The 22,062-nt window shown below is 37.1% G+C and overlaps 1 protein-coding gene across 5 annotated transcripts in view; it reads left to right on the plus strand.

The window, feature by feature from the left end:
• Positions 1 to 22,062, plus strand: part of Luzp2 (leucine zipper protein 2) — a 351,648-nt gene that overhangs the window by 160,729 nt on the left and 168,857 nt on the right. For 2 of the 5 annotated variants that reach the window (XM_015998320.3, XM_006979660.4), the window contains exon 2: positions 18,523 to 18,640. The exons of 1 other annotated variant lie outside the window; for it this stretch is intronic. In XM_015998320.3, the coding sequence (XP_015853806.1) occupies positions 18,523 to 18,640 (118 nt within the window). The remainder of the gene's footprint in view (positions 1 to 18,522; positions 18,641 to 22,062) is intronic. 2 more of the 5 variants (XM_076543836.1, XM_015998323.3) reach the window with 1 other exon arrangement.

Consider the following 22,062-nt stretch of genomic DNA (forward strand, 5'->3'; position numbering starts at 1 on the left):
CTGGTGTCAGACTCCCCAAATTTCCATTCTCACCTCTTTGTGGTTCTTTCCCTGCCTGACACCTACAGGAACCGCCTCAGCAGGGAAGCACTGACATCTTTTCAAAGAAAAACTTTCTTATCTACACTCTTACCCTAGTCATGGTGGTCTTTTCCTTTCTCTCTGGGGCTTCCTTCTTCTTAAGGCTCATCTTGTTGAAAACTCCTTTCTTAGTATCCGAGTGTCAGTTGCAGTCACTGTGTTTATTCATTTTAATAATATTAAGTTTGTAATAACAATAATAAGAGCTGCAAAAACAAAAGTAAACCTGGATTCTTTACAATGTGTCACGGTCTGATTTATTTCTCTAAAATACCCGTTATCATTTCCTAGGAGAAATCTGTAAAACACAGTTAAACATTCCCTGGGTGTAGTTATAGTAAACTTTGTATTCAGAATTTACTCCCTCAAAATTGGCTGTGGAAGAACCACACCACACAGAGAGGGTAGCACTCACTGCTTGCTATTCTGTGCCTGTCCTAGAGGCACTGATGACAGGATGTGGGGTGGGGTAGTGAGAACCTTCTGCTGTACATTTTGACTTAGTAACTAGATTCCTCTCTTTTCTGAACTTTCCTGAGGAAGCTACATCTGAAATCCCCTTTGTCCTTTACAGTCATGCTTTGATTGATCTCTTAGGTTCCAGGACAGAAATGAGTGCCTCGTAGCTAGGACTTTTTCCACCCCTTACTCACTGCCATTGTAGACCACTGAAGTCAGAAACCAGTAAGCACATCATAAAGTCAGCCATGGCTCTGGCAGTCATCTCTCATGTGCCCTTATTCCTGAGAGCTATGCTCTGTCTGCTGAGCATCACAGCTAAGGCCAGCCATACCATCTCACTTCTGATCTTCTCCACCAGTAAGGAGATGATGTAGCTCAAGTCATCAGCATTTGCTTCCCTGTTGTGGTTCACTGTAGTTAACAGGCTCCAAGAGTAGTTTTAACAACCAGCTGCACAGATGACAAGAATCTCTGTTGTTCATTGTGCTTCTAACACAAACTTTCTTTTTAATCACTTCGCTTTCCTTCCTCAACCTTTTCCCCCATAACCCTTCTCTCCACTCCCACTTCTCCCCGCTCATTTCCCTTCCCTCTTGCAGATCTCTCCTCTTCCCTTTCCTCCCCTTTCTCTTTCCTCTCCCTTAGCTGTCCTTCCCCTAAGCTCATCCCTGCCCCCTCTTTCTTCCCTTCCCGTTATTGATCAGAGCTTTTTTTTTTCTTTTGGTTCCCACCTGGTGTCTGAATTAAAAGAATTATTACACCTCTAAATTATGCAATAGTTTTCCCTCTGATTTTAGAAACTTTAAAAATGTGTGTAACAAGGAATATTTCCCGACTGCTCACAGAACAGTGTGAGAAATCAATTCTTTTAGCTCTGGAATCATAGATTTTCCTCAATGGAATTACAGTGCTTGATGTTGCTAAGCCCTCGTTTCTATAGTGCTTAGATAACCATTTTACCATAAATTAATAACCACATTCATTGTTAATTATTAATGGCTATTAATGAAAATTCTAGTGACTTGCAACTTCCTTGAAAACAGGAGATTTTTGCCAAATCCTTATGCCTTCATGCTCAGAGGACTTTTAGAACATAGCCTTTGAAAAAACATCCTTTAAAAAAAAATAAGCCCACTTCCAAAATCTGGACTTCTTTTTAAGCCTGTTTTAAGTTATCTCCTGTGGAGCTCGCTTACATTGTGGACTTTTTAACCACACAGATCCCTTCCCAGGCCATTGGAACAGACCTAACAATATGTTCAAGTGTTTTGGTTTTTGCAATATTAGCCAAAGTTAAAATATATAGTATTATTTGTTTTAAGGTTTCAATTTAGTTCCTCTCTCATCTCCTTCAAAATGTCTTTCCTTGTTATCTGCTTCTATGATATAATCTATTTTTTGGGTCTATCCCAAAGGAGATAGGAGCCAATATTCAACATGGGCTTTATGAACTATACATACATAATTTGTGTTCCATTATGCTATCTCATGTCATACAAATAAATTTTGGACATCAGTCTTCCAGATGCCATTATATGAGGTACATGGTTGGTCTAATCAGAAAGTTATCATGCTCCACAAGCCCCTACATCCCCATCTGGTTGTAGAAAAGAGGCAAGACTTGAAATGTACAGAAGCATAAATGAGAGAATGGAAACTTTTTTTAACTAAGCAGGTGGCAAGGAGAACATTCCAGACTCACCCATGTCCATTCCAGCAGAAGTCTGCTGAGGAAAGTTGTAGCCTGGCAGCAGTGAACTTGTCATGCATGGAAGTTCCCCCCCATTGGAACTTTCTGGACATAGAACCCATTGAGTTTCTGGGCTTCTGTGGTGGTGCACGCCTTTAATCCCAGCACTTGGGAGGCAGAGGCAGGCATATCTTTGTGAGTTCGAGGCCAGCCTGGGCTACAGAGCGAGATCCAGGAAAGGTGCAAAGCTACAAAGAGAAACCTTGTCTCAAAAAAATAAAAATAAAAATATAAATATGGCATTACAAGAAGCTTCACACACATCACAATGTTTTTCCTTGTTTTCGGCAGCCTGTGTTTCAGATCATGTCATACAGTGTATGATGCTTTCATCCTGTAAAGGTCAGGTATTTCCAGGCCAAATGTCATGAAAAAGACATAGAAAGACTGTTGTACCCTCTAAAACTACATTAACAGGTTCATCTCTAAACCAATATTAAAAGCAAGCATGTATATTGGAGATATTATTGTGAAATTTATTTTGAAACTATTGAATAGAAGAAAATTAACTCAAGTTAAAGGAAGCATAGTATTCCGCCAAAATATAGAATTTTTCACTTGATAATATTTGACAGCCATTATTCCCTTCTGTCTTTAAGACTGGAGTTTCTACTTGGTATATCTGACAGAATGTATCCTAAAATACGACACAGTCCTACGTTTGACAACTGTGATTTCACATACAGGTGCCCTTATGATCTTTGTGACTTAGTCTGCATACTTAACATCAAGACAGCTCCATTTCGTGGTGCTAGAGAATAACTCTAAGGGAAAAGGGAAACCCAGAAATTAGAGAGGTGGGGGACAGAAGAAGCAAAACTATGTCTATGTAACATACCCGCTGGCAGCTGGAGATAGAGCTGCAAAGCAAGGCTGGCTGAGAAAATATTTTATCACCTTACACTGAAATCATACCTGTGGTTTCTAAGTTAATGTATACTATGTGGACTGACTGGGGGGTTTTGCTTCCTAGACTGGTTATTGATACTTTTTCACTCAGTCACATATCATCTCCATCCATTCTAACCTAGTATTTTTATTAGTAACCTAAAAACTGTTCAGCTGTGAAACACTAATTGTTTATAGAGCTTTTTAAACTGTCAACTTCCTTCTAATCCACCATGACTTTTAAGAGCAGAACAAGAATCTGAAAAATGATCTGGACACTAAGTACTGAAAACATGAAACTCATAACTAGTATACAGCTCTCAAGGAAGACAGTAGCCATAACAACTATGCAGAGTTCTAAACTGGGCACAGAGGTGCCCACTTCCAATCCTAAATTCTTGGGAGGCTAAGAAGGATGATAATGAGTCCAAGGCCAGCCTGAGCATCTAACCAGAGCCTATCCATAAATAAGTACAAGCATATGTAAATAAATTCAAAATACATCTTCTATTATATAATTGATTTTCATAACCAAATTAGTAAACAAATAAGTATGTCCTAAATATTCTCCTTACATTCATTGTGACATTATATATACTACCAAAAAGGTCTAGGAAACAAGACATTCTAATGTTTGGATTAGAAGTATTTAGTGGTATTATTGCACATTTATCTCAGTTTCATCATTGTAACTTCCTTAGCCTACAAAATCATAACTTCTTACCCAATTCATAGCATATTATTTGATTGTCTTTTCAAAATAAATAAATATATGATATTTCATATTTCTGTGCAAAACCAACTTAAGGTATTACTGCTAACTCCTCACTTAAGAGACCAATAAACTACTTTCACCAAAAAATGAGGAAATACTGTGTATATTACAAATTAATGTGACTTTCCTAGGAAATGACTAGGTATAGATATCTATGTGAATTTATGAAAGGTATTCTGTTTTATGTGATCTTATTCCACTTTCTAATGACCCCAGATAAATTTATTAGAGTACGCAATATTTTGGGGAACACAATACCACCACATTTCCTCTCTTTTTGTCTAAAATTAAAAAAGCTTATAACTAATACAAGAAAAACTATCTTCAATAAGTATATGCAATATACAGTCAAGATTACATTAACAATGTCTAGTCCATTAACATTTGACAGGTCCAGACAAAAAACTCCATTATATATATTAACAATGTCCAGTCCAGTAACATCTGATAAACTCCTTTTATTTCATGACATATTCTAGACTGTATGTTCTTAAGAAGAGTATATAAAACTCTGTTTTTGTTAGTGTGCCAGAAGCTATCACAGGTGTGTACCAACTCCTCTGTGTTTATATCATGGCTTTACTTTAATGTTTTTGTGGGATTCCTACTGTACAAATGAGTGGGTCATTGATTCTTTTGCCTTTTGGAGGGCTCTTATCCTTTTGTTGCTTTCTCTTGTCTGATTTCAATGTGACAGTTTTTATTTTTATCTTGTCATATTCTATTTTGTTATATCTAAAAAAAATGAGTGAGTGAATAAATGAATGAAAACCTAGCCACTAGGGTAAAGGTTAACAACTGAACTGTCATTTATATCTGCCGGGAGAAGGAAAATCAATTTTCTCCAGTGGAGTGATACTGGAGTCAACCACTCCAGGACCAGCCTCATGTTACAAGGAGTTAACCAACATATGATGGGCTCCACAGTTTCGTTCTTTTGTTGTTGTTGTTGGTTTTGTGTGTGTGTGTGTGTGTGTGTGTGTGTGTGTGTGTGTGTGTGTGTGTGTGTGCTTTTATTTGGTTAAATTTCGGTATTGTGAGTTTTTGGTTTTGATTTTTTTTTCTTTTGGGTGATGTTTTATTTTGTTTTCTTGGTTTGGAGGGGTTTTTGTTGTATTGTGTTTTCTGGAGAAAGAACTTAAAGTTGAGTGGGAAAAGAGAGGAGGGGATCTGAAAAGACTTGAGGGAGGGAAACTTGGCAGGCACTTCACCTACATGCACAAAGTCATGACAGCCAGACAAATAATTAAAAACAATAACAAATCAATAAATAATACCTAAAGGTTCACTTTACAGTCATGCAGCATTCATCATTTTTGAAAGATGTGAGACTGGCTTTGCTCCACCCCAGGTGCTCTTGGAGTTTTACAGCTTGCACTTATTATTTCCCTTTATTATTTATACCTGGTAAACAATGTCTTCTTAACACTGTGTGAAGCGTTTAGGTGATTTAACTTATTATGCTATTGCACACCTAGAGTCAGGTTATTTTCTGTGAATTTTTAAAGGACGGGCTATAGACTATCAATGCAATAAATACAATGACAAGAGAGATTGTTTAAATTATTGTAACCCATGGAGATTAAGTATATAGTATGAGAGGTTTTGAATTTTCTTTCACAGCCACTTAATCTCAAAAATGTGATTACTTCTGTGCACATAAAGCATGGAATAAAATTGCATGTTGATTAAAGTAAATCAATACAGTATTATTGTAATAAAGTAAAAGCTGCATTTTTGAACATTTTATGGTAAAAACCAGAGGTTTTAAATTTCTTGGCTTTTTGATTTCTTTCACCCATTACTCTTATGAACATGAAGGGGGTGATTCTGTGTTATATATAATCTAGACATTAATGGGGTCCAAACTTCATCAAAGGAAAACAAAAGCAAGGACAAAGCCACCACATTTTGTGCCTTTGAGGAGGTGCTGATGGGGCGTTTATAAAGGAGACTATTGGCTGGCTATGATGATTTGGGAATGGAAAGATAGTTCAGTTGGTAGAGTGTTTGACTAGCACACAGGAAACCCTGGCTGGGGTCAGTTCCCAGGGCTTCCTAAGAAAGGACATGCTGTACACATCTGTAACCCCAGGATCTAGGAGATGAAGACAGGAAGACCAGAGATTATCCTTGATTACAGTGAGTAGGGACTAGCCTAGGATGAGTGCCTTTCTGAAAATACTTACTCAATTAAAAGAAATATGAAACAGGCAATTTTGTAGAAGGTATCTACCACAGGAAGTCAAGATTTTAAAAGTAACCTCCCTGCATCTCCTTTTGTTCTATTTTAGACCTTTGGGTCTCTAGAACAAGGTGTTCTTGCCCCATTTGTCATCGCTAAGAAGTGAAAGGCTGCACAAAGAAGGAGCTCTAAAGTAGGGCAACATCAGAACACTTTCTTCCTTCTTTGTTTTGTATTGTTCGCCGTGCTCTGCTTGGGATTAAGCAACAGAGTCTTAAATATGGCCAGAATCTGCTCTACAACAGAGTGTCCCCACAGTCAAAGCGGGACTTGATTTCTCCTTTATCTTTTTTCTAATCTTTGCTCACGACTTACTGGAAAACAAAACCAATATTAGAGTATGAGCCCAAACACACATTTCTAATTTATGTAGTTATAGAAGTCATTCATAAACTGAGCACCATGAGGAAACTGACAATGGGGAATTTAGAGGCTAGGTTTCAAAATATACATACTCTGACTCTTCTGCTCTATATTTTATCTAGACACTTAGCTAATGATAATGATAATTATTTTGAAAACTATGCCTGTTGAAAATTATTTGAAAAAAAATGTATCTTGGTGATACAAGAGAGGTGTGAATTCCTGGCTTCAGAACAGAAAATTATGTACAGAAGACAAAGAACTGTAGTTATAATATTGGAGTGACTCCAAGGCTTGCGCCGCTGTGACTACTCACCTCGGCTAGCACAAGTTTACTTCAGCGTCTGTAACATGGGAAAGTAATAGACTTTTTCAAGACTGGCTACTCATTTAACATGTTTAAACTGATTCATAATCTGAAATAGGCATGCCCATACTTCAGATGGAAACAGCAGGTGCAAACAGTGAAGCCAAATTGGCTCCTTAAGATTTAGCTCTGCAAAGTAGGTGCCCATGATGCTGAAGATCAAGGGACAAATGTGTCCTGATACCATTGATTGTCTATTTAGAAGGTGCAGAGTATGTCACTTTAAGCAGGCTTCATAATCCCCAGGGAGTGACACTCTCTTAGCTCAATGTGAACATTTCCATTGTGAGATGTGTAATGATGGACTATTTGTATTCCTCAGATCAAAGGAATAATTACATGCTAAGGCACATTAAGTTAACTGGAGACTGGAGCTTTTGTCTGACTCTCTACTTTTGTAGACAAAGAGAGTTGGGAGACACAAGATAGCACATTATTCTAACTGTTTACACCAAATTTCGGCAGAGATAAAGTATTAATTTACTATTTATTAAATGGCAAAAAAACTTATTACTTTTGTTGTAATAACAGAAATGTTAGCATACAGGAGTTCTAAAGCTTCCTCATATCCCCTTCACATGTATTTTTAACCTTTTATTTCCTTATTTTGACCACTGGGGAGCATTAGATAAGAGCCTACCTCTACTTGGAAGGTTCTAGAAGATGAACCTTTGCATGCTGCTCCTTGTTGTCTGTTCTGTTCCTTCTTCTTTGCAGTTCTGTAACCAGTTACCATGGTGTGACCCTGCATTTGTTGAATGCTTCCCAGAATGCCACTAACACTAGAAACTGGGCACAGCAATGGAGATGTGTAAGCACAGCCCTGAAGTCCTGTCAAAATCCAACAGGTGTCCAGCAGCCTTGCCTAGCAGTCTGTAATTCAGCCTGCAGATTGGTAATTTTTTTTATTCATCTGGCTTGTTTCCTTAGCTCCTGGTTCCCACTGCTTTCTGAGTAACACCTTTCTCCTCACAAGAATCTTTACACATCTCAAATCTTCAAACATTTTCCCTTATTTAGAAGGAAATGAGTATCACAGGAGGCATTCACAATAGGAATTTAAAGGACTCCACATCCACACCAATACTGCTTTCACATATTTCATCAACACTCAGACATTATTGAACACCTGCCCAGTGTGAAGAATCATGCCCCATGCCCTGTGTACCTGTGTCCTTCTCCATTAAAAAAGAGAGAAGAAAATGTCTAATAATGAGACAAGCAAATAAGTAAAGCATATATTGGATGAATAGAGAAATTTATCTAGCTAACTTGTGTCTAAGCATCTCTCTCAAAGCATGCAATAACAATGGGTGGGGGAGACCATGGATTTAAAACGGTGTGAAGGGGTGTGTGGGTGGTTTTGAAGGGGGAAAGGAAGGAAGAAATGCTGTAGTTCTATGATCATCTCAAAAATTAAAAATAATAAGTAAAAAGAATACTGTCACAGAGAAAGTAGAAAGCACAGAATTCTTAGAGATGAAACAAAACTGGAGTCCCATGTCTGAGTTAAATCTTAAGACCATCTTCCCTTTTTACAATGTTGAAAATCAGCATACAATCAACAAATGACCAAGTTGAGATTTGACTTCTGATCTTTACAGGCGTGGGGAGATGCAGCATCGTACTTAGAGATGCTGAATAGCTGGTAAGTCATAGATACCAGGGTGAACCTCGGATGCTCTGCAGGGTACTTAGAGATGCTGAATAGCCTGTAAGCCATACATAACAGAGTGAACCACAGATGCTCTGCAGAATACAGTGTTGCTGAGCTCCTAAGCCCTGATCTTTGATTGGTCAGGGGGATTGAAGTGCTGAGTGCATTCTCTTTGACAGGGTCTTCATGTAGCTCATAAGGCTGGCCTCAAGCAATCAATCTTCCTTCCAAGATTCCTTAGGGCTTGGATTATAGATGTGAACCACCAAGACTATCTCTAAATTCATTTTTATCTCACGATATTTTCAACTTAACCATGAGGATTTGGAGGATATAACTCCACAGAATATCAAAAGACACTTGTATAGTGAATTTAAAAGAAACTATAAGGGAGAAGGAGTGAGGGACAAGCACATGTTTTGCTAATACATATATGGTTCCAATATAATACATTTTGCATGCACACACACACACACACACACACACACACACACACACACGTTTTGGTAGTTATGTGCATTTTCTGTTTACCACAGATTTATTCTTTAAGAGTTTCTTTTATTTTTTCAGGAGTCATTGGACTCTTTCTAGATTAAGCCTTGTTTGAAATAAAGTTCTTTTATCGCCTTCCCTCTTTTGGGACACACCGACCAGTGAGAGCCCTTTCTGTTGCCTGAGTTATAGTTATCCCTCGCTAGAGGCAGACCCACTCAGTGTTTTCATAGGCCCCAGTCAAGGTCCTTATGAGTGAAAATGAACATGAGTAGATGGAATTCCCGAACCATTGTGAAGTCTGAAAAAGAAAAAGATGGATACAATTAAAAAGCGGTCATGTCATTATCTAAAGTCTCCTTTGAAGTTGTTCTCTGTGTAGAATCAGAGGAATCTTGGGGCCTTGGAGCTCATTTTACTTCTGGCTTTAGAGTACCCTCCCTCTCCCTCTCCTTCTCCCTCTCTCTCTCTACTTCTCCCTCCCTTCCTCTCTCACTCTGACTAAACGAAATCTTCAGAGGAACTGAATCGAAAATGATTCACTATCAGAAACTTGCTAAATCAATAAAGTTCCCACCCATAGCCAGGCAGAAGATTCATTTCACATATCAAAATTCAAAGCCATGGGTTCTTCTATTCAGTGGACAAGGTGTTTTAGCATAGATACACAACATTAATAAAACAACTAGCACATCAATTTTGTGTCAACTGGGTTATATTTCTCTGTGATGAATGGTCTGGTGATGCCATAAGCAAGTTCTTCTGAAAATATTTCCTACTTTTTGAAATTAGATATTCCATCTCTCTGGTGTGAATTTTTTAATCACAAAGAATTTCAGTGCTTGATTTTTCCATGATGACCATTATATACCACAATCTACTCTCCTGCTACCACCTCTGAAGGAATTAATTAAATTTTCTTACAATTATGTATTTTATTTACCATATTTTAATCAAAAACTGCAAGAAGGCATGAGGCATAATTTAGCTATGGCTGAATATCAGTCATAGCTATAAAATTGATTTCAAAAGAAAAGAAGAAAAAACAAGCATGGAGGGAGAGAAGAGGAGCACATGTTTGCTTAACATACTTTCAAGAAGAAAAAGCTACTAATATTAATAAAAATATCGAGCATGTTGGGTAGTTCTGCAGCTGTGGAGAGCAAGCCAGAATCTCAGCTGTGGTGAAATATCCAGTGGCTTCTCTTAATGGAGTTAGGGATCGCTGAGGTCTGCAGTGGTCACTAAGCAGAATGTGGCTGTGCTGTGATCTTTATCTCCTCCTGAGAAAGGCTGTCTCTTCACATCACACCCTGGTAAAACTCCATAAAAATAGGAATCTTCCTCAGCCTACCACTGACAAAGTACCTGTAAACATTTCTGTCCCTCTTAAAATCAACTCATCGCTCACTCCAAGAATCATTCTTTCTGAAGGGGATCTCTGAAATAAGCCAACAGCAAACAAACAAATAGGTAAACATGAGTGTACACACACACACACACACACACACACACACACACACACACACACGGATGCATGTTCATACACACATGCATGCATGCGTGTACACATGCACACATACACATATGCAAGCACACACAAGCACGTACAAGCACAACTCAAGATCTCAAGGGACTTTTCCCAGGGTAGGCGTTTGTACCAGGAAATAAGTGAGTCTGTCTTTAAGGTATCCATTTTCTACACTGAATTAAGTGTCTTGTGAAATTATATAATTTTGTAAATATAAATGCAACTGAAGTTTTTCTCGGTGTGTTGTACATTTTCATTAAGTGTCTCAAAGAGACTGAGCATCTCATTAAATTTAACAAGCACTGCTTGCTTGTGAGCTGTCATAGCAAAGAGAAATATTGAAATACTAAAGATAAATAGGAGACAAATTTCCCTCTAAATTTTCCCAAATCTTCCACACAGATAGAATACCTTCTTCAACTGCTTTCATAGACAATTTTTGCTCTTTGTTTTTTTCTTCATATTTAATTTTTAAAACGTTACTCCATGTAAAAACAGGTACATTTACAGTCATCAGATTTGAATCAGCTGTTATTGAGCAGCGTTATCCATATAAACACTCTGCCCAGAACAGTTGTATTAGAAGAGACATTATGACTCCCATCTCACACTTACTCCTGGTATATGCTCAGTGAACAGCACGCATAATTACTAGTTACTGCTGACTTTCTCTAACATATTGTCTTCACCATACTTCCAATGGTAACTGACTACAATTGGAATGAATCCTAGTAGCCCAATAGGAACACAAAAGCAGTTAAAACTACATGACTTTATTATAGAAAGGGAACAAGAGTAGGCAAACCTCATGATAGTGGGCAGGTTGGCAGGGATTCTAACAAACAGTTGAAGAGGAAATATGTCTGTAACATCAGCTGGCTGTAGGAAGGAAGGGTAAAGTAGATGTTAAAGCAATGTTCCATTGCTTGCTTTGAATCTTGAATTCTGAAATACACAAATAAGTATTATCTAACAGAATACTACAGTAAGTTGTTAAACATAAGGTAAGAAAACCTTCAGGGCCTCACAGAAAAAGATAAACTCACATAGTTTAACAAGCTCTGTGTCTACCCTATTCACGTGCAGGTTTGCTTCTTTAATAATATTATATACATAAAATAATTGTTGTACAATAGCTGTTTATGATACATTATCAATAGTTCCGTGATTCATACATGTACTTTGCATGCTTCTCAAAGAAGTTTATATTAAGTTTATCAAGTGAAGAGGTAAGTTTCTCAGGTGAAGAGGTTGTGAATGGAGAGTTTTAGAGGCTCTAACAGAATTTTTGTATATGTCCATCAGCCTGTGAGAAATAACAGAAACAGAGTGACCCGAATATTACATTCTGGTGGCTCTGTGCACCACACTTCCATGGGAACAGGGTATAACCACTGTTTAGGGTGGGGCTTATAGTCTGCTGTTACAAACAACATGGCAAAGACAAAGAATGAAAGAATTGTGAAGGAACAGCACCTACAGAATAGAAAACTCAACAAACTATAATATATCCAAATACCATTAACAGCTAAAACAAAATGATCCAGAATCTAGGAACACATTCTTTTTTACATTTTAGATAATATAACCCCCATAAAAGAATAAAACAAAGGAAAAGAAAGCTTACCACAAACATCTATGAAAAATAAGGAAGCTCTCCACGGCAATCTGGAAATAACAAAATGGTTATATTCTATTGAACACTGAAGAATAAATAGATCACTGAGTTTAGCAATAAATTATGGCAATAAAGAGAAAGTATCATTATTTAAAACATTATTATTTCTTACCTAGTAAATTTAAAATATCTTACAGATAAGTGTTTTAATAAATCATATATAAACATCTTCATATAATTTTAAAATGGGTGTTTGAAAAAGTTAACCTTGCTAACCACATTAGTATATATTCGTATATTTCTCAGATGTATCTAAGTGGTAAAGAACCATAATATCAGTGGTAAAGAACTATGACTTTATCACAATAAAATGTAACTGAGAAAAAATATGAAAGACTGTAAGTATTCATTAATACATGACCTACTTACCAACTAAGAATTTCAATTGGTGATCATACAAGAAGTATGTAAGCATCGACTACAAATCTGTAACGAAAAAAAGTATTGAAAACATCTAAAGGTTGCAAAAGCACCCTGGATGGAAAAATACATAAATGCCATTTCTGCAACATGTTCAAATTATGAATCACATTGTCGTGCACACTACAGCTAAAATGATGTACTATTCAAAGCCACTGAACTTACTGAATTTAAAAATAATCTTGAAAATACCAGTAGAGATAAAAATGTGAAGTGACAAAAATTCTCTACCCATCCTACACTATAACTGACCTGGGCAATTTGTTGGCCACAGTTACTAAACAAATGCATGACTACGCAAATGTTCAGTAGTACACCTATTCTATTTATAAGCATTTAGGTATTTTCTGGTATGATTATTTTCACATATTAACAAGAAAAGTTATGTGAAATATCCATTATTCATACCAGTAAAAAGCACTATTCATAAGCACACAAATAGTGGAATTTACACATTTATCTATCAATATTAGAAAAGACATGTTCCAATAAGTATTCTCTACCATACTTTGTTAAAGCAAAAATTGCCGAACTATTGTAAAGAATGGATGTCAACAATCTGGTCATGATTTTTTTTGTGTGTGGGGGGAAGAGAGGGAGCAGTGAATGTGATGGATGAGTGAGTGTAAATTAATGCTTCTCCCATATTTTCAATTCCTTACATTTCTGAGATATGCAGCTTTTAGTGGCTCATGAATTGTTTTCCTTAGATTATGTCTACATGTTTATTTTTCTGTGTGTATCCAGTACTATAGGAACATCCATATTTACAAGTGGCCTGAGAAAATGATTCCTTCTGAAAGTACAAGTCTCTGTAGTCAATAATGATACGTCTTTTGTAAAGAACGAAGAAGGGCTACTCGTTGTCTCTTTTCAACTTTACTTTGGAAGCTATATCAAAGTGGGGGTAGGAGCACAGAGTGAATAGTGAAATGCAACTTAAAACCAATTATTGGAGTGGATAAAGTCCCATGGCTCAAAGAAACATGATTTCCCATGCAAACCAATTGAAAATCATGACAGCTATGGATGTATGATACAGTGTCTGGAATAAAGATCAATTTACATAATTCATAGTTTCAGAAATATGAGTATCCAATAGGCAATTAAATGGAAAAATATTCACAACAACAATAAATTCAACAAAATCAGTAGTAATTGCATATAATAATTCCATTGTGGTGCTGAAGCATAAACATGAGCTAGAATAATGTGTGAGACTATGTGTATTGCTAGATAGTTAGATGCACAAATGTTATCTATGTCCTTAATATAACTGAGTAAGTGCACTTTCAATTAAACTCCCAGCAGGTGTTCATATAAAACTAACATTATAATTCTAAAATTCATTGAGAAGAAGCAAAAGCAAAAAAAAAATGCTAATTAGACAAGTATAGGAACAGTTGGAGGGAACAAATTTAGGAAGAATGAGGATAAAACATAGATTTTTTTAATGATTAAATTGTGATATTTCTTAGAAATAGACCTTTTCATAAATGAATCAGGATATAGCACAAAAATATATCTGTCTCTTTTTCTTTAGCTTTTGACAGATTGATAATTGGTTGATAGGTGATAGTTGATGATGTTGATAGATAAATAGTAGATATATAAATAGATAGTTGTTAGAAAAAAATCAATTGATAAATAATAGATAAAGAGATTATAGATGTTTGGTTCTTCAATGATACATAAGAAATAGTGATAGATAGATAGATAGATGATAGATAGATAGATAGATAGATAGATAGATAGATAGATAGATAGATAGATATTTTCTACAGAACAATTATCAGAAAACTATATTGAATAATGAGTTCAGAAATAGATTAGAAAACTGTTATGATTGGATTCTCTCTGTATATTTATACACCGATATTGTCCCTTTGATATATTAAAAGTAAATTCATTTGCAGACAGAATACTTATAAAACAATCAAGTTAAAATATGTTTGTTATGGTGGGATATAAATAGAATTAGATTCTTATAAGAAGAAAAAATTTGAATGTAGAATCACAGAAAAAAAGATGTGCAAGAAATTGGGAGGAGAAAGCCCTTTGCATTGAGAGAGATCCAATACAGAGAATATTTCCTCACAGTCTCTGAAGAAGCCAATGCTGTACCAGCTTGCATTTTTATTTCGAGGCTCCAGAATTGTGAAACAAAATACATTATTTTTATCATCATTGTAGTACTTTGTTGTGACAGTCGTAACAAATGCGAGACCTAACCCTACTTAAAAGTCAGTAGAACTGATACAGGGAAATGGAAGGAAAAATTTATGAAAACGGAGCCATTATCTCAGAAAACAGCTGAAAACTGTCTTCGAAAGTAGCTGTAAATCTGTGCTGAGTAGTTTTCGTCAACTTGACACAAGCTGGAGTTACAGGGAAGAGAGAACAAGGACTGAGGAAATGCCTCTACAAGACTGGCCTGCAGGCAAGCCTTTGGGGGCCTTTTCTCTATTAGTGATTGACATGGGAGGGCCCAGTTCACAGTGAGCCCTGCTACCCCTGGAGCTGTGGTCCATATGGTGTCATAGGGAAGCAGGCTGAGCAAGCCATGGAGGAAAGGCAGTCATCAGCATTCTTCCATGGCTTCTGTATCAGTTCTTGCTTCCAGGTTTCTGCCTTGAGTTCCTGCACTGACTTACTTCCCTGGATGATGGACAACAAGCTGTAAGAAGAAAGAAACTCTTTACTCCCCAGATTGCTTCTGGTCAAGGTCCCTGTCACAGCAACAGTAAAGTAACTAACAGATTCCATTCCTGTGACATTCAAACATATTGTTTTCAATGGGTAAGAAAGTACCCTCTCTATCTCGAAAATATCAAATGTTTGGATAAACTAATATATTTTGGAGAATCCAAGCTCACTAGCACATATTAAAATTAACTTAATAGTTTTACTGCAGTGTCTTCACCAATGAGAATATCATATGCCACAGAAATATTCGAGGAAATATGTGTATGGCCACATGCCTGGATTTTATTACTCTGTAAGAGAAAGAAAAGTGGGAGCGCGCTAAACATGCAGTGGTCAGAATGAAGTGCACACACAACAGAATGCATGATAGCACCTGTCAGCAGGTAGGACTCCAAGAGCACGCAGCCACCCGTAGAATATGGGTGAAGGGTGAGCCTGTGTTCTATTGCATTTTTAAAGAAAACTTTATTAGAAGATAAACAAGCACTTGCTGCAAATGGAGAAACATACTGCGATCACTCCTGCCCATTTCTACTCTGTAGAGTTACAATGTTTGAAACTTGAAGGTGGTGATTAATTGATTAAGCTTCCTGGGTATAATTCTCTAATTAATTGTATCCTGTTCATGATTATTGTTGTGTTTACTAAACAATAGATTGTTTAAAGTCCTACGGTGTGTTTTATCATAAAGGTTGGGAACACTAAATATGATAGATAATGAAATTAAAAATGATTGTAAACTATATTAAAATAGCAAAAAGAAATAATACTTTAACTGAATTTAATGAATAATTTTAAATGAAAAACAAAACTAATATTGAATATTGATACATATAATATAGACGGAAGAAGCAATAGACTATAAATTTTATGAAATGCACAATGAACATTTAGCTCTAAACCCATAGGTCAGCATTCCTGTTCTGATATCAAGAGTATTTTTAGAGTAGTGGCTGAGACAGGGAGCATGGACCTGTCTGATAGACCACTTCCATAACAGCATCTTGCCCTTGGAAGTGATTTATTATCTTATTGACTCAGTTATTTCTACTGGAAAATAGGGTTACCCAGAGCAATTACCTCCTGGAGTTCTTGTGAGTACAAAATGAGTTTTTGTGAGTAGAAAATGAGTTATACAATCACTCATGCAAAACATTGTCAATGTGTTTTATCAATCAATTTGATTTATAATGTATATGATAATCTGGGAACATATTTATTGCACAAGAGAAACCAAAGACATGAAATGACACTGTATTTTTGGGTGAGACAGAGATGAACCCTTATTATTATTTGTTAATTGATTTTGTCAGTGTGAGTTATGAATTCCTGAGATAGTCTATAACTGTATGATGACTGATTAATTATTGTTGGACCGTGTCAGGGCCACTGTGGGATAGTGTGCTTCTTAGCCATGACCCATTCCAACTTCCTTTATGCAAGAAGAAGCTGAAAAAAAAAAAAAAAGTTGTCACTAAAACCTGCTCTAGATGAAATAAATTTATTAACCACTGATAAACTCCACAGTGCAAATTATTCTTCCAGAGTTCTACAGAACACCCATAAAATTCATTAAGTTTCTCAGGAATAAAGATATTATTCATTTTGAGAACCTCATTATTTACATTGGGGTCAAAGCTTTATATAAACTCCACAGTTTAACACAAACATGTGGGTGAAGCCAGTATCTCACATTTTACAAGCAAGCTAACATTTAGAAAGTTTGGTGCTCTTTTCTACAAGTTTACAAGTGAATGCATCACCTTTCTCTGCACACTGCTCTCTGACTTCTTTCTTGGTGAAGGGCTAATTACAAAAGTTGCTGAAATCTCAAACATGGCAACATCACTAATTGCTGTCTCTATCTGAGGAGCACACAAAAGCAAAATAATTTACAAGAGCAGGTTTCGTACTGATTTCATTTCCTGTGATGTATGAAAATCAGTCAGTGTTTTCCTTTATTTACTTCTAATGCAATCAGGCACTCTAGCCTGGACATGTTGGCTTCTTTGCCCACATCCCGTTCTCCACAACTTCACTCTCAATCTTTAGAAAGGGAAAAACATTCCAAACTCCCAGTCTAGCCTTGTCTCTGCCTGACTACAACATCTTCAGTTAACTATTATTCTCCAAACAGGGTCCCGAGTACTAAACATCACTCAGAAGCCTGGCATGTCTCTCCCCCTAGTCCTGCATTTTCTTACAAGCAACGAGACTTCCTGCTCCTAAACAAGGGCTTCACAGCTGACATTTATTCATTTAAAATAACTTTATTGCCATTGGTAATTTACAAGTGCTTTCTCTCTTGGTCTAGCTAATTCATGTTTACCTTTATGATAATCTTTTATATTTTAAGACATTGTTTGTAGGAAGACCTCTTTGGATTTTTTTTGCTTTCTTACTTGTTCTGATTAGTCACTGCATACTTCTCCTACTCTATATAGGTTTGTTTTCTTTTTTTTAAACCAGAAAATAATTTTTTGCTTGCCCCAGTCTCACCCCTCAAGATCACAGATACACACAGGCAAACCCATATTTACTGAATGCTGAGCTTTTCCTTGAATTTAAATTTCATTTCTGTCCGAAGTTCACTTGAATTGCCATATGCATTGATTGCCTTTCATGACGGTTGTCCTTTCTCTGGTCTGCCTTTAAAACTAATAGTGGTTCTTGGATATATTTGAAAGGGCATTCATTTCCTCTTGTGTTTTCTTCTCTGTGGACCAAGGATGAAATCAAGGCCCCTGCTTTCTATCTGGTTCTACCCTCAAGTGTATTCCCCAGTATGAAAACCTCCCTAAGCCTCTGGGATATTTCTCCAAACCCCCTCTCTTGCAACAGATATTGAAATGCCTAGAAAAATAGAGTGCTATTATAGAAGTAATCTACTTTCTAAACTATACTGGGTAGACTACATTTCCTGCATAGGAATTATTCTGTCTTGGGGACCCTCAGTCTGGATAGTTCTCTCTGTAAGTGAAGTCTTTGATGTAGAACTGCTTGTTAGAGTTTCAGTCTAGAGTTTGCTGAAACTCTGAGGCTTACTGATTAGGCCTATGGCCAGGTGGAAGTGTGTGGAGGGCTCTCATGCCTTTTTTCTGTGTTAGACAGGACTATGAAGAGCTAGAGAAGCAGCTGAAGGAAGTCTTTAAGGAACGCAGCACAGTCCTGCGGCAGCTGACAAAGACATCCAGAGAACTGGATGGGATCAAAGTCAACCTTCAGGTGAGCTGGAAACTAATTCTGTCAGCAGCAAAAAAGTCTAGTCACCCACTGGATGGATATGCATTTTTAAACAACATCTCTGGGCTTTACCACTCCAGTTAATATTTATTATTATTTGAGCTTCGAAAGGAAATGTCTTTTGAAATGGTCTAGAGAAGTGCAGTTTCCAAACATCAAAAGGAGAAAACTGTGTACTTGGCAAAGCCATCAGTTTCTCCCAGCTTCCAAGATCAATTTGACCTCTGTGTTCTTGATATACAAAATGATGGAAAGGAATTAAACTGAGAGTTGAAGAATATAAGAATGATATTTGTTCTATTGGAAGCACTGCTCCAGCCTCACTTTCCCCCATTCCAAACCCCGCCCCCTCTCAAAAAGTCCACCAAGCAGTGGCTCCTCCCCTGGAACCACTCAAAGACCACGCCTACAGGGTATTTAAGGCCCCCTCCTTGGAAGCGGCAGTGTGATTTCTTCTTCCTCTGAGATTACCAGGGAATGCTTTGCTCATTAAACCTCGACTTTTAAATTTGGCTTGATTTGGTTTACTGCATCAGCAGAGAAACCTAACAGAGGGGATCCAAAAATACTTACCAATATTTAGAAGAGAAATTTAAATTTTTCCCTAGGATAGCTCTAAAGATCCTTTAAGCAACTTCTTTATAGAAATGGATAAATGTCTTACAAATGAGGCTATCATGTTTAAAACAAAAGCAAGGTCTATTTCAGATAAAAATCTTTCTAGAACATCTGATAGTACTTTTTTTTTTCCTGTGAAAATACAAACCCGTTGGAATAAGATCAAAAGAAACAAACAGAAGGAAAAAAGCCCAAGAAAAAGCACAACAAACACATATAGACAGGGACACACACATGTCCACACCCACAGGGATCCCATAAAAACACACCAAAAAAAGCCACAATACATACACAAAGGACCTGTAAGGTAAAGTACTTTATGAGACACAACAGTATAAGACAAAGAATGGTACTTTTACATCTGACTTTATACGTTACATTCACTGAGTGCTTACTGCATACAAAATTCTTTGGCCGCATTGCATGGTTAGTTCTTTTAAATAAATAAGGAAGTGGTACTTGCATTGTGACTTTTCTTATTATGCATAAGCATAATTGGCTGAAGAAAGTAGTTTTGAAAGTCAGTAAAGACTCTAGAGTTTAAACATAAGCTGTATTGCTCCAGAGCCTTCCCACACACCACAGAACTGAGGCTGTGTGTTATGTTGGTGCTCAAGGTCTACATACTACACTGATACCATGATGGCACCACAGGAGAGATGGTGGTGGTGGTGCAGGCAACCATTAGCACATGGACTTTGGTCCAACTCATATGTTGGGTTGTCTTTCCATAGCTCTTATTTAGTTTTCACAGGAAAACTTTATTGTAGTTACTAATCTTCTTTGATAGCTGCAAACACAAAGTTTAGAAAGAGCACACAGTAAGTAATGAGTGGCACCAGCATTTGAATTGACTGTTTAAGCTCTTGCTACAGAAGTTGTGCTACTCATTGAAAGAGTTAACCTAGCCACCACCCTGCAGGACCTGGTGGCAGGTTAGCAGGATTAGGAAGTGGATGGGGAATACTGCTGTGCACGTGGGCATCAAATTCTGAAAAGCAAGGAGGGGGATTCCCAGGGCTACAAATTGACCTTGTTTTATTTGGAAAAGCCAAGGCAGAGATTACTGAGAAGAAAATGAACAGATAAACAGGCCTGGGAGGAATATTCAAGACATCTCCCTGTCCTCAGGGGGATGGGCACCTGGCTCAGGAGCATATCATCAGCATATGGTGAAATGTCCTAGAGAGATAGTGATTACTGTGTTCCTGGGATTCTTTTTCCTTAGTCAAGGTGTCTCTTTATACACTGGAATGTTGCTTAAGAAAAATTTTCATGGAGCTTTATTTTTCAAAGGGGGAAAAAAATCTTCCCTGAAATGTTGTTACAACTTTGAAAATGACTTTTTGTTTTGTGGTACATAGAACACAAAATGTTTTTTCATGGTTTAATCTTAAATTCTGTTACCAAAATTAGCATGGTATTCTGTTCATTATAAAATGATGAGTGAAGATTTAAGAAGCTCACAGGATGTGGGTAGGTGATATTCGATTTCAAACTTGAAGTAAATACATGTATAACTATGTATGATGTGACTTCCTGACAAAACATGAACAAAATGACTATTCACCTCAGACAGGGAGCTAGCAACACCCCACAGAAACTATCCTACTTGATGACTGAAGACTTTACTTGGAGTTAGTTAGGGGAGTATGGGTGAGTGGAGCCATGGGCCACAAGCAGCTACCCCATCTCACCCACCTCAGGCAACTTCTGCTGGGCTGCCTTGTTTTGTTTGCTTGCTTCAAGACAGGTTCTAGTCTTTAAGCTGACCTTGAGTTGGCTATGTAGTCTGGTATGAACATGCACATCTGGTCTTCATGCCTCCTCAGTGTTGGGATTACACATGCCTCCTTATGCCCATTTCTTTAAATAGTACTGGAGTCCTGAACCTGGAGATTTCCACCTGGTAGGCAAGCACTCTACCAGCTGCTGAGCTGCATTGAAAAACCTGTCCTGCCTTTAATAAGGTGGTATGATTAGGCCCAATTTTGAGTAAATAGGTTGGAAGTAATCACAGTCACTCTGATTTCAAGATAACTGGCACGTCCTATCCATAGGACAGAGTTCCTCACTACATCAAATATGTCTTTCTTATCTATTTATTTTACTATTTTATTTAAAATTTTTCTCTTTTTGATTTTTTAGTGTCTTCCTTATTTCTTAAAAGTATTTATCATTCGTCTGTTTTAATTTAATGTGAATGAATGTTTTGCCTGCAAGTATGTCTTGTGCACTATGTGCATGCAGTACCTGTAGAGGCCAGGAGAGGGTGTTAGATTCCTTGAAGCTGGAGTTACAGATAGCTGTTAGCCTCCATGTGGATGTTTGGAACCAAACCCATTTTAATTCCTCAAACTGCCCTCTTAGTCTGTTAGGAGAAGCTCTCTTCCCTAAACACCCAGAGCACTGCTTACTGGATACTTCCCAAAGGGACTCTCAGTTATCCCTGTCAGGCCCTAGGTATCTCTGGTAAAGCTAACACTGTATTAAAGTTCTCTGTTGAACACCAGGCTGAAACTGTTCAGGCAGCCCCATGCTTTACAAGTCTTTGCATAATTCAGGATAGGTGTCTGTTAAATAAACATTAAGGAACGATACACTCACTGCTAGAATGCTGTCATTTCCCTGCACTCACAGCTACTCTGTAGAAACTGTTACTGCTATTTAAACTTTTAATACCGACTATGACAGGTTACTCCATTAAACAGTTTACTGAGTATAAATAAGGAAGTAATTAGGAAAGGTTTTATATGACAGATCCTTGTATAAGAAGAGCTCGGAGG

Source organism: Peromyscus maniculatus, chromosome 1 (assembly GCF_049852395.1).
Source record: "Peromyscus maniculatus bairdii isolate BWxNUB_F1_BW_parent chromosome 1, HU_Pman_BW_mat_3.1, whole genome shotgun sequence".
NCBI classification, from domain to species: Eukaryota; Metazoa; Chordata; class Mammalia; order Rodentia; family Cricetidae; genus Peromyscus; species Peromyscus maniculatus.